Raw genomic sequence first — 13,557 nt, forward strand, 5'->3', positions numbered from 1 at the left:
GAGCATCTTCTCAGCAAGATAAAATCAGATCTGATCAGAGGGAGTCATCTCTGTCATGGATTTTTTTTTTTTTTTAAACCAGGTATTTTTTTATCACAAGGCTCTCCTCAGATAGCTTGAACCTTGAGATTTCAAACTCAGGTGTCTGCTTATAAGGCTCTCTTATTATCTGGCAAATGTGTTGGTGATGGAGCCATCTAATCTTCTGAGACCCTTACTATGCTATCATTTCCTCTTTAACAGTGTTTTCTTTTCCCCACTGCAAAACCAGGCTCGGCTTCCCTCGTGCTCATCTACCTATAGTGTATCTGAGGTATACTCTGCACGTGTTATCTTACATGGTCAACAACATGCTCGCCCTCACCATTTTTCTTATTTTATTTTCCTTTTGCCTTAATTTATTTTGCCTTGCACTTTGCACTTGGCTGGAAGGGATAAGGGTACCAAAGGGGAAAAGTTAGCTGTTTCAGAAGGAATTTTCTATATTTTTATAATAACTGTACTGTTTTCTGAGTAACTTTTTTGGGGGGAGGGCAGTCACTGTATCATGTTGAAATGGTTAAAGTCTGAGTAGCCAACTTGATTGTTACCACGACTTTAATTCTGTAAAAATTCCTTTGAGCCAGGCAATTTGTTATTAAGTTAATATTGGCTAAAGACAAAGATTCTGGTTTGTAGGCCTGTGTACGTCTCTCTGGTAGCTGAAGATTTACATTGAATTAGTGACAGTTTTGTCCCATTAACCATAGACACAGCATCCCAAATTGGCTACTAAATGAAAAGTTAATATGATTCCCCTGTTTTTGTATAAAAGGGAAGACTCATTCCTTTTTAAAAAACTGATTAGGTTACTCAGGGGAATAGCTTCCTTGATATTTGTATTTTTATAAGGTTCTTATAATCTGGAAGATTAATTTTATAATCACTCATGAGATTCATGTTCTTTTGACAAAATATTTTATATGACACTTGAACTATGTTTTTTTTTTGCCTCTTTAGGGGTCTAATTTCTTATTCTTACTATGTAAAACCATAGCATATGTGTGTTTCTGTTTTTGTGAAACAGATTCATTGAAATATTAACAGATTTTGAATATCCTTTATAAAATAATTGTTTTATTAGCAGGGGGCACTGTTAAGTAACTAAGAGAAACAGGGGGGCACTGTTAAGTAACTAAGAGAAAAGAGTATTTGTGCCTCAAAATATGGCTAGTAAATAAAAGGACTTTAATATTCTATGAATTTTAAGATCCTAATTTTTTCCAGACAAAACACATTTCTACACATATTTAGTACTGTTAGCTTAATTCTGATTAAGTTTCAGCTGTTTTAGATTTTTTTCTCTTAAAACTGATTTTGTAGAGAATTAATTTCTTCTTGAAATATATATCTGTAGGGAAAGGAAAGTAATGAAAGGCAAATAAATTACTTGTGCTATCAGCAGACTTTTGAGAGACAAGATTAATATCATCTCATCACCACATTTTCCATAGGTCTTTTCTTAATTCCCCAGGATTATGATTCCCAGTGTAAAAAATATATAACCCATTTCTTTCTGACACTTCATCCAGGCAATTCTCCATTTCCCATGAGAGTGTATAAGAAGTCTACCATTGGCATCATCTTCAATCACAGCCTACAGCATCCATCAGGGTATTACTTTCTCTGTGATAGCATGTGTGCAGGAGGGTTCTCAGGTTGGAATGTGGAACTGGCTTCTGGGGGGGATGGGATTGTGTATGCTGTAGCATTTGCTCCATAGCACTCGGCTCTTAAATGAACTCTGGCTTTATCTGGATTTGTTATTGTGACACATTAGCTTTATTTATTTGTCATGAAATATGTTTCTCTTTTTGTCATTTGTGGTAGGGTTTTTATATTTCCAGTGATACATCTCTGCGGACTTCATCGGTGGTACTTATGTTTAATTTATGATGCTATAAAGACCAGTAAGACCATGAAGAACTGCTTAGGGCTCTAATATTCATGATAACCCTCCAGACAGAATAACCTTCCATAATTTTTTCTATTTCATCTTAAATTGGTAAACAATTATTTTATAAAATTTTAGACTATGAGTCTTAATAATTAGAATTTCAAGAAATGTCCTCATGTTTCAATTTTTCATATGGAAGCCTCTTGATGGGACTGTTGGTTAAGTGTATTTTTTATTTTATAGCATCAGTGGAGGTAGCCAAACTTTCCATGACTCAGTCTCTTCTTTCCCTCACATTTATACCATCTTTACTGACCTTCCTACTAAAGGAATAAATTCTCCAGTACCTAATGTAGCACATTGGCTTTATCAATTTCATGTCACTATCTTCTGTGACATTCATAAGACCAAAAAATAAGCCATGTTCAAAAATGAGTCTATCCATAAGTTGTTCAAGAACAAGATAATTTCTAACCTCACCTGACTGATACTGCTCAGCAAATATTAATCCATGTAGTTGATTGCCCCTTTGTAAAAATTACAATTCACTCACTATGTGACAGGCTCTGTGTTTGACATCTCATTGATCTTATTTCAATTAGTCTTCACTACAGCTATTTAGAGAAGACATTATCGTCATCCTGATTTTACAAACCAGGAAAATGAGCTCAAAGAGGTTAGATATCTTGCCTTAAGTCATAAAGCTTCCAAATGAGTGTCAGAAAATTGTTTTTTCTTAAATACCACACCTTCTGCTATTCAGGAGTTATTAAAAGTCATCAGCTCTGCATGGCATGCAATAGTCTTATATTTTCACAGTATATATTTACCTGGTTCAGGCTGATCATATAGTTTTTTATTTTATCTTATGAGAGGATTTAGATATGTATCTATAAGATACAAAGCTTTAATTCAAGGAAATAGTAGAAAGACCTTCCTCTTGTAATTTATTATTCTTATTTTTCTTATATTTAGTCATTCAATAAATATATATTGAACACCTACTATTTCTTCTTTAAATGTAATTATAATCTGCTAGCTATGTCTTGACCTTTGGAATTGGCTTCACATTTAGAATGCGTAGAATATCATGAATATAATGAGATCAGTGTCACAGGTTGTACATGATTGTTCATCCCCTCAAGTCAAGTAAAAAAAGAACTCACCTTTCAAATTCCCAACTAATCTCAGCTTTGCTCCAGTATTGTTCCAGCAGTGTTCATTTTTTAAGATCCTTTGAAAAAATTGCTTCAGAATTCACTTAGTTTAGACAAAAGCCAGAATTAGTACTATCTCCTTGTAGTGCTCTTTCTGACTTATTTGAAAAGCTGAAATATACACTAGATATAAATCTTTTTATGATTTGTAACAGTAAAAAAAATAAACATTGAAGCCTTTAAAACCTTTTCTTTAATGTCTTAGATTTTTTAGTAGCAAGGTTGATTTAGATAATTTGAGATTTTGAAGTTAAATTGATTTTTACTGTTGAGTGGACAGAGACCAAAATTTAATTTTATTTATTTTTTTAAGATTTTATTTATTTATTTTGAGAGAGAGAGAGAGAGAACAAGCAGGGGTAGGGACAGAGGCAGAAGGAGAGGGAGAAGCAGGCTCCCTGCTGATTGGAGATCCCGATGCGGGGCTCCATCCCAGGACCCTGGGATCATGACCTGAGCCGAAGGCAGATGCTTAACTGACTGAGCCACCCAGGCGCCCCAATTTTATTTTTATTTTAATGCTTGAAAACTTTTAGCTACCTAAAGAAACGGTGGCATTTTTAAGTTGTAGCATGCAAAACAGTTGCCCTTTGAACCCAACACACTTTTAGAACACCAATTCTGATCTAAACAAACCTTGGCTGACTGATAGTTTGGAGCCTCAGCAAATGGAAACTTCAGTTGAATTGCAGATAGTACATCTGCATATTCAACGGAGGAAGGAAAGATGGAAGGGAACGAAGAAAACTGGATTTTAAATACAGCAACATTTCCTCTTTAAAAAAAAAATAGGGGGCGCCTGGGTGGCTTAGTCATTAAGCATCTGCCTTCACGGCTCAGGTCATGATCCCAGGGTCCTGGGATCGAGCCCCACGTCAGGCTCCCTGATCAGCAGGAAGCCTGCTTCTCCCTCTCCCACTCCCCCTGCTTGTGTTCCCTTTCTCGCTGTGTCTCTCTCTGTCAAATAAATAAATAAAATCTTAAAAAAAAAAATTAAAATTAAAAAAAAATAGGGCCATTTTTGAACCACTAACAGGACTACAAACTATTTAGATTGGAAGAAACTAATAAAATAAAATAAAGATTCAACACTGTGAAATGATCACCTAATATTTTCTACTTCACAAAATCTCACTTAGAAAATGTATTAATAATCAATTTAGTATTTATTTCAGTATAGTTTTCTGTGGTGCTCCACTCTTCCCTGTCACTCTTATGTTTACTGTTTTCATTCTGTTTGTATATAATAGTTGGGAATTTGGAGATAATGTGAAGAAATCTGTTAGAAATGGAATCTTTTAAAAACACTACAACCGCTGCTTACCAAAGTTTCCTAACTCCTACTTCACTTTTGAACCTTTAAAAAGGAATTACAGTATATAAATTGTTTGGGTCAAAATAAGAAAATTAAGGGGGCACCTGTGTATTTCAATTGGTTGAGCGTCCAACTCTCGATTTTGGCTCAGGTCATGATCTCAGGGTTGTGAGATCGAGCCCCATGTCGGGCTCAGCACTGGGCATAGAGCCTGCTTAAGATTCTCTCAATCCCTCTCCCTCTGCCCCACTCTCCACCTCTCTCTCCATCTCTAAACATAAATTGATTAATTAATTAATTAATTACATACTTTTCTCTTACATCCAAATAAGTGACCAGCCATAAAGGTAATGGAAAAGCACATTTGACAGGAATATTTGATAAATCTATCTAATCAAAACCTTCTTGGAAAAGAATTGAAAAGAATTGATTGACATTTTTTAAAAAAAAGATGATAGGTACTTCTGTCTACTTGGACATACATTTTTAAATTTCCATAATAAAAAGATTTTTTAAACAAAGTATTGTAGTTGACACTAGTGAATTTCTGCTTATCCTTATATACTACCTCATCTACTCTGATCATTTGAAATACAAAAGAGGTCATCAATGAAAATAAGTCATGAGAATTTTAAAGTTTAAGACGAGGAAATATTAAAGCATGGATAACAGGTTTAGTAAGTTTTTTAAGTGTCTTAAAACTAAGATGGAGGCTATGCATATCTTTGAGAAAGAATTATCTCCTTTTAATCCTTCTAATACATACAATGAACTTGTAGCCAGATCCACTTTCAAATCCTGACTTTCAAAAAACAATGAATTTGGCAACTTCTGTAGAAGGCACTCAAAAAATATTTAGGAAATGGGGAGTGAATACTTAAATCATCAATCAACTTTTCTAAAGTGTATAAAGTTTCTACATCTGGGTTTCAGGGAGAATTGTAATTTATGTAAAATCAGTAGAGTCCCTGGGACATAGTAAGCATTAATTTATTTTTCTTCTCCTTGGTTGTGTAAGCTCTAGTCACCTCAGACTTGGATTATTACATTAGCTAAACAATTGGATTCTCTTTGATAGTTCCTCTTTCTTCTTAAATCAGACTAATCTTCCCAAGTACTACTTTAATTCCCATCAGTTATCTAATCAAAAAAGCTATAATAGCCTACCTCTGAGCTGTTGTATCAAGAGTAAATGCCTTTCTGCCTCTCTCCCAACATCCTTTATACTTTGGCCAGCCGCTATTTATCTAGTATTATTTTCTAGTGACCAACTCCTCCCAGTTTGCCCAGGACTTTTCCTGATTTTATCACTGAAAGCACCACCTCCTAGGACTATTTTGGTTTAAAACTGAAAGTTCTGTACTCCAGGAAACCCCTCAGGCCCTGTCAAACAAGGACAATTGGCCATTTATTCCCTTTCATGTACCTACCAACTAGTCAAGGGGACCTTCTTGTTATATTATATTCCTTCTTTCTTGTTGGCCATTATTTGTGCTATTTTGTCTTTCTGAAATGCCCTCCTACACTTCATAGCTCCATTCTACCTTTCTCCAGAAAACTCCTACTTACCCCTAGTCATCCTCTGAAAGGAATTTCAACTGTGCTTATAGGCAGTATTACTCTATACTGCTTTTCCTCCTGCCTATTTGACTATTTTACTACCGTTCCTTACATGTTGATGATCAACTTGATTCACTCTCAGATTCTCGTTTCATTTCTCACTATATATCTGCATTGTCCAGCACAATAGCCAGTAGCCACATGTGGCTTTAAATTTAAATTCATTAAAATTAATTCAATTTAAAATTTAGTTTCTTATTTGCAACAGCCACATTTCAAGTGCTCAGTAGTCAATTTGGCTAGTGGCTCTTGTATTAGAAAGCATAGATATACAACTACAACATTTTTATCACCACAAAAAGTTTTCATAATCAACTATTGTTATAATTATGATCATCACCATTCATCATTATTACTTCTATTTATATAGCATTTACTTTGGTCAAGGATAATTCTAGGAGCTTCACATATATTACTGTCACATATCACTGTCACTATTTGGTAACTACCTTGGGATCAACTGTCTACAGCCCACATCTCTCTCTGAAGTTATAAGCATCTTGAACATAACTCAGCCCCCAAATTTGTTTCTTCATGCACTATTTCAATATATAACACTATGCAATGGCTCAGACTGGAAATCTGGGTGTTATCTTGTATCCCTTATGACCACATAACCTAAGTCCTATAGATTCTGCCTTTTTGTATCTCTAGAATCTATGCCCTTCTCTCTAGAATGACTTTCAATGATTTAGTTGGATTTCTCATCTGGATTACTAGATTAATCTCCAAACCAGTTTCTCTACCCTCATCATTTATTCCATGACTATCTCTTATTTATCTTTACATTGCTCACCAGAATGAACTTGTTAAAATGTTAATGTAATCATGCCATTCCCCTATTTAATGTCTTTCAGTGGCTCTCCATAACCCTTAGGAATTGGCCCTTACTTAACTCATTAACTATTCCTCTTACCACCCCCTATCATGGTTAAAATTAGCTTCAGCCACACTTTTTTTGCCATTTCCCAGTTGCCAGGGTCCCTCATATCTGTGAATTACGCTTGCCTTTTCCTCTGATTTTTTTCCTCTTTTCTTCACCTAACTAAATTGTAATTGTCCCTTAAAATTCTGCTCATATATCCCAGCTCCAGGAAGCCTTTCCTGATAATCTCCGTCCAACTCCTACCCCCATCTGAGTTAGGAGCATCTCATGCATATCCCCATAGCAGTTTGTACTAACTTCTATAACTGCATTTATCATGATGTGTTGTAATTATATGTTTACTTAACTGTTTTTATCTATTGCATCGTGAGCTCCTAGAGACCAGAGGTTGCGCTTTTTTTTTTTTTTTTGAAAGCTGTAAGTCAGAGGCTAGATCATTTTGAGGCAAACAGTAGATATTCAGTAAGTGTGGCTGAGTGAGTGATTGAATGAATGACATTTAATTATTCCCTAATGGGTATATTTATAATAGCATTCACTCTGTTAATTAGGTTGTGAAACTTGGTTGGGTAAAGACATTGACTTAGCTCCTTTTGGATTTTACTCCTTTCCCCCATCTAGCATACAGTGAGCATTTATTAAACACATATTGACCAGATCATGAGTTAGAACCCAGTTTCAAATATCCCATTATATATGTGTCTTATGTCTCTAACATTTGCATGCATTTTTCTCATTTCCAAAAGTATATAGTAATCTAAGTCAGTACTTCTAAAACATTTTAATTCTACTCTGCCTGACTATTCCTACAGTATACTCTGATATTCCATTTTTTAAATAAATAAGTAACAGGGATAGCAGCCTAATTTTTCTTGAATGTGGGCTCAAATAATATGTTACTCCAATCTCTACAACTCTAAATCCTTACTGACCTCGGATGTTATAGGAGAGAAGAGTCTCAAACTGTAGAATTGACTTTCCCTGTTTTTGGAACCTAAAGTTTACTTAGAGCAGGATAGCTTTATTCTCTGTGACCCCAATCAGTTCCCTTGACATCCTGTTTGAAAAATACTGGGAACTAAAGTCTATAAAAAATCATGCTCTCATAAATTCAGATGGGAATTCATATGGGAATCAGAATTGGTACACAAAAAAATATAGAAAGCTGAGGTTTATTGTTAAGCCAGTAGGAAGTATTCCTTAGTTAGCTTTAAACAAAACTGAAGTCAGAATCTAGTGTTATTGAGTGATAAATAAGTTGTACATACACCTCTGATTAAAGCTTCTTCATCGATTACCAAGATACAAAGGGAGTATTGGCAGGCAAGTCAAAAGAAGGATCAACATATAAATTTCCAATGCTCTTTTTTGTTTTTATTGTTCCTATCCAATAGTGAGGGAAATTGATATCAAAGTGAATTTTACTCTTCACTGGGCTGATGCTCATCCTTCTTTTTCTTCGTGTGCCCTTATGTAGCACAGCCAGCATTCTGTCTCCATTTCTCTTCTTTCTTAACCCAATTGTCTCTTCTATATGGGAGATAATATCAATGCATGCTTGCACAGCTTCCAATAAACTACATAGGTTTAATGAATTCAGAATAGCTCATGGTCATATCCTGCTTTGGTTCATACTCATAGCTTTACAGACAGGTTTGGTTTACCACCAATCCTGGTCTAATTTTTAAACATTCAGATAAATATCTTCTTGACTACCAACAATGTAAATTTTCTTTGCTTGTACACACAAACATGCATTTGGGTATTGAAATGAATGCATAACCTAGATTTCAGCAAATGGAATTTATCAGTTTTCTCTGCTTACCTTTTTTCCTCCTTTCAAAAGCACTACTAGATATTTACCCAAAGAATACAAAAATACTAATTCAAAGGCATACATGAACCTCAATGTTTATAGCAGCATAATCTGCAATGGCCAAATTATGGAAACAGCCCAGATGTCCATCCACTGATGAATGGATATGGAAGATGTGGTGTGTGTGTGTGTGTGTGTGTGTGTGTATATATATATATATATATATATATATATATATACACAATGGAATATTACTTAGCCATAAAAATCTTGCCATGTGCGATGACATAGATGGTGCTAGAGAGTATTATGCTAAGTGAAATAAGTCAGAGAAAGATAAATACCAGATGATTTCACTCATATATGGAATTTAAGAAACAAAACAAATGAGCAAAGGGTAGGGGGAGGGGTAGAGAGGCAAACCAAGAAACAGGCTCTTAACTATAGAGAAGAAACTGATGGTTACCAGAGGGGAGGTACGTGGGTGGAAGGGTGAAATGGGTGATGGGGATTAAGGAGCGCACTTGTGATGAGCACCAGGTGTTGTATGGATGTGTTGGATCAGTATATTGTACACCTGAAACTAATATTACAGTGTATGTTAACTGAATTTGAATAAAAACTTTAAAAATAAAAATAAATAAAACTCAATTACTTTCCCCTTAATAAAAAAAAAAAAAAAAAAAAAACCTTCCTTTCTCAACCAGGATTCCTGATCCAAACCACAGAACAAGAAGTGATTTGTGTGGCTGTTTTTTCAAGCTCCTGTGAAGATGTTGCCATTCTAGATTCATAAAAGAGAAGTTAGTTCATTACATACAGTGGATATATAGTGCATTAGGGCTTAATTCTCTCCTAGAGTTGTGAAACATACAGTAATTCTGTCTTTGCTTTTACATAGTTCAGTACTTTTAAGCCATTTGGGAATTCTCCTTATTGCCTTTTTCTTTGATACTAAAATCTCTAAATAGCTTCATGCATACCATGTGATTTTCAGATTTGAGGATGTGAAGGATGTTTTTATTTTAGAGGTTTTTTTTTTTTTTAGTAAACTCCTAGGTTTTCCAAAAGAATTAACTTTAACCAGGTTTCCATCATAGTCTAGAGATGTTCGTGCTTTGGCAGTTACTAATATTTTACTGGTTTTCTCACAGTATTGAAGTAAACTTACTAAAGATCAATTCAGCATAGTACTTAAAAGTTTCAGTCTGGGCTACATTTGAATCCCAGCCCTTGATCTGAAACCCAATCCTGCCTCTTACTAGCTTTGTAATATTAGGCAAGTTAACTTGTCTGCACTTCATGTTCCTATAAAATGGAATGATACCAACATTTTAGGGGACCTTAACTATTGAACTGGTGCAGTGCCTGATATGAATAATTACTCAATGAGAATTATTGTATTATCAATACTGATTGTTATACCAAAGTCCAAAGGTAAAATTATTTTTAGTTTGAAGTAACTGTGAAACATATTATCTGCAACATTTATCGCACAGTAAAATATGTTTTGCATTATGGTTATTATCACAACCTGACTGAAAAATCAAGTATTAGCACACTATCAACTGGACCTAAGTTAACATCAACATTTGTACCATTCCTGCCTTGTTTCTTTTTCCTAACCATTGCCGAAGTATATTGAATATGATACATATGAACTTCTATTTTTGAGATATGTCTTTCTTTTCATTCAGCCAGTTGACTGTCTTCTCCAATTTTTCTTGTCTTTTTCTCCAGAATCATAAGAATAGTACTTTTTTATTGTAATTGTTACTTTAGGGTAGGAAAAAGTTTTCCTCAATCCTCTTAGGATCCCTGCTTGTGTCTGAAAATTAAACTGACAAAGACAGATTAATAGGAGAGAAGCATACTAATTTATAGAATGTAAATTTTACAGAGCCTTCATAAGGAAATGAAGACACAAAGAAATAGTTAAACCTGATGTTTTTATGCTAGGCTTGATGAAGGGAGAACAGTCATGGAGAATTATGATGGGGCAAAGGGTATGAGCTAAGGGTAATAAACTGGGGGAAATTTAAAAGAGCTTTTCGTTCTGATACTTCTCAGTGTCACTCCATCTTGGCGATCAGGATGCTCCTTTCCTCAGGGTACAGGGAGGGCAACTCTTATGACCTGTTTTGGGGGTAAAGGGGGGAGGAAGGACAGAGAGACCCTCTTGCTTCTGCCATTTTCTCAAAATTATTAAGTTTAAATTATTCAGCATGCTAAGATGCTGTATTTTGGGGTAGCATGTGCTGAATCCCATCATCCTATTGTCCTTGAATTCCATTATATGTCACTCTGCAGGCACCCACCAACTTATAGGTGGGGCAAAGCAGTTTCCCATGAAAATAACTTTATAAATGGTGACCAGATTTCTAGACTAGTGTTCAAAACTGAAATAGCACTATAGTTTAACTGAATTCAGAGTCAAATAGAAATATGTGGATTAAGGAAGGAATCTGTATACTATTTATAACATTATTTCTTGGGAAAATGCATTTTAACCCTTAACAGAATCCAGCCTACTGAAAGGCATTTTTATTCTGACAAATTCTGAATGGCAACAGAATCTTTTATCCTGTTTCTTTCCTCCAAAACCTCAAATGGGGCGTCTTCCTTAGAATATCCATTTACTAGGGGAAGGTAAAGGGAGAGGGAAACTGGCAGTTTGGGGCAGGACTTCTTCACAGCATCATCAATCAGTGTTTGTTGAATGAATTTATAAGATGGATGTTGATATCAGGGGTTTACACCTATATAGTTAAATTTCAATAAGCTTTCTATTATGTGGTATTATTATTTCTACTATCTCTTTCTAGTGAATGCTGATTATTTCTGACTTATTAAATGCCTTCTTTGTCATTATCTTGCAAATAAGATATAGATCTTTGATCCAGGTGAGCAAAGTAAAATAAATATATGACTGAATTAAAAGAGGTGCCTGGTCTATTCATGAGAAAGCTAATTCATCATGAATGTAGCAAACAGGATCCTTAGTCCTGTTAAAAATTTTAGTGGTACAATTTTAGAGGAATTGGGTCTTGATTATGTTATATGCATTTTGCTTTCTACTTAAAAGTTCAGAGTGCCAAATGAAGGTAAAAAAACGTATGTTGAGCTTGAAAGCCTATAAAGGATTTTGATGTCCTGAATGATTGTAAGAATTAAAATTGATATGGTTGTTATTCTTACTTGGTTGTTTATACTTTCAGTTTTGCTAACACTACCAATAGTCATGATTAGTCATCAAGTATCTACTGAGCATCTACACTACAGAGTAGACATTGCCATATTAGGTATACAGAGACTGTAGCAAAAATTAAATATAGGGCCTCACTTAAGGATTTTACAAATTGGAATATTGTCTATTTTTTAAATCATATTTATGTATTCAGGCTGTGGTGTTCAGGAATATTACTAGAAACAGTGCCTTTGGCTCTGAAAATTAAAACTATTCAACGTTAGCATTAAAAAAGTCCATAGGGGACACCTGGGTGGCTCAGTCGGTTAAGCATCTGCCTTCAGCTCAGGTCATGATCCCGGGTCCTGGGATCGAGTCCCACATGGGGCTCCCTGCTCAGTGGGGAGCCTGCTTCTCCCTCTCTCTCTGCCCCTCCCCCCCGTTTGTGCACGCTCTTTCTCTCTCTCTCTCTCTCTCTCTCTGACAAATAAATAAATAAAATCTTTAAAAAAAAAAGCCTATAGGAAAAAGCCATAGAACATTCTATGTTCACAAAAGAGTCATGGGGGAGTTATTTTAAAATTCACCAAATTATTGTTAACAATAACAAAAAAGAACTTGCTTAGGGCAGATTTTCCTAGAATAGATTTGAGTTCTTGGGGCCTTATTATGTAACTTTAAAAGTGCCATAATATTTCTTTAGGCGGGGTGTCTGGGTGGCTCAGTCATTTAAGCGTCTGCCTTTGGCTCAGGTCATGATTCCAGGGTCCTGGGATCGAGCCCCACATCAGGCTCCCTGCTCAGCTAGGAGCCTGCTTCTCCCTCTGCCTTCCACTCCTCCCCTGCTTGTGCTCACACGTGCGTGCTCTCTCTCTCTCAAATAAATAAATAAATAAAATCTTAAAAAAATATATTTCTTTAGGCCACATTTTTGTCTATACAGAGATTACATCATTATTCTAAGTAGGTAGTAGGCTTATTTAATTTATTTACCAAGTACAGACCTTTTTGGGAAAGAGAGATAAAGGCAAAGCATGATATTACTCTTTATTAACATTATTTATTGGAGGAAAATGCAAATTTTCACCCTTTAAATGCTCTCCTTTGCTAAGTTATCTAACACATTTGAATTGTATAGGAGACCCTGAAAGAAAGGACTCCAGTAAGCAGTATAGGTCAGAATAAATAACATATAGCAAAGGAGATAGTGTTTATGTAATAATCTGATATTTTCTTTTTAGTCCATTCAGTTGAATGTAAGGGCATATTTTGAATCCTATGGAATCCATTTTAATCATACTAATAGTGTTTCCCATATATTTTTAGCCACTTACTAGTGGTCATCTAATAAATGTTTCCTACCCAATTTTAAAATTGCAGCTATCATTTTCCAAATTAGATTAATCTAAAATATTTACAGTCTTAATAATCCTATGTGTACTATACTTATTATTCAAGAGGTTTTTTAATAGCCTTTTATCTTTTCACAACATCTAAGACAGAATTTTCGTTTTATTCTCATTTTAACAAAAATTACAGAAATGAGAATTACAGAGAAGTGTTGAGGGCTTTTCCGCAGG

General features: G+C 35.0%; 1 protein-coding gene across 17 annotated transcripts in view; it reads left to right on the forward strand.

The window, feature by feature from the left end:
* GPHN (gephyrin) overlaps positions 1-13,557 on the forward strand; it is a 608,525-nt gene that overhangs the window by 411,888 nt on the left and 183,080 nt on the right. For 6 of the 17 annotated variants that reach the window (XM_032405331.1, XM_032405334.1, XM_032405336.1 and 3 more), the window contains one exon: positions 272-313. The exons of the other annotated variants lie outside the window; for them this stretch is intronic. In XM_032405331.1, coding sequence (XP_032261222.1) covers positions 272-313 — 42 coding nt within the window. The remainder of the gene's footprint in view (positions 1-271; positions 314-13,557) is intronic. 17 annotated transcript variants of the gene reach the window in all.

Source organism: Phoca vitulina, unplaced genomic scaffold (genome assembly GCF_004348235.1).
Source record: "Phoca vitulina isolate PV1807 unplaced genomic scaffold, GSC_HSeal_1.0 scaffold7, whole genome shotgun sequence".
Taxonomy (NCBI): domain Eukaryota; kingdom Metazoa; phylum Chordata; class Mammalia; order Carnivora; family Phocidae; genus Phoca; species Phoca vitulina.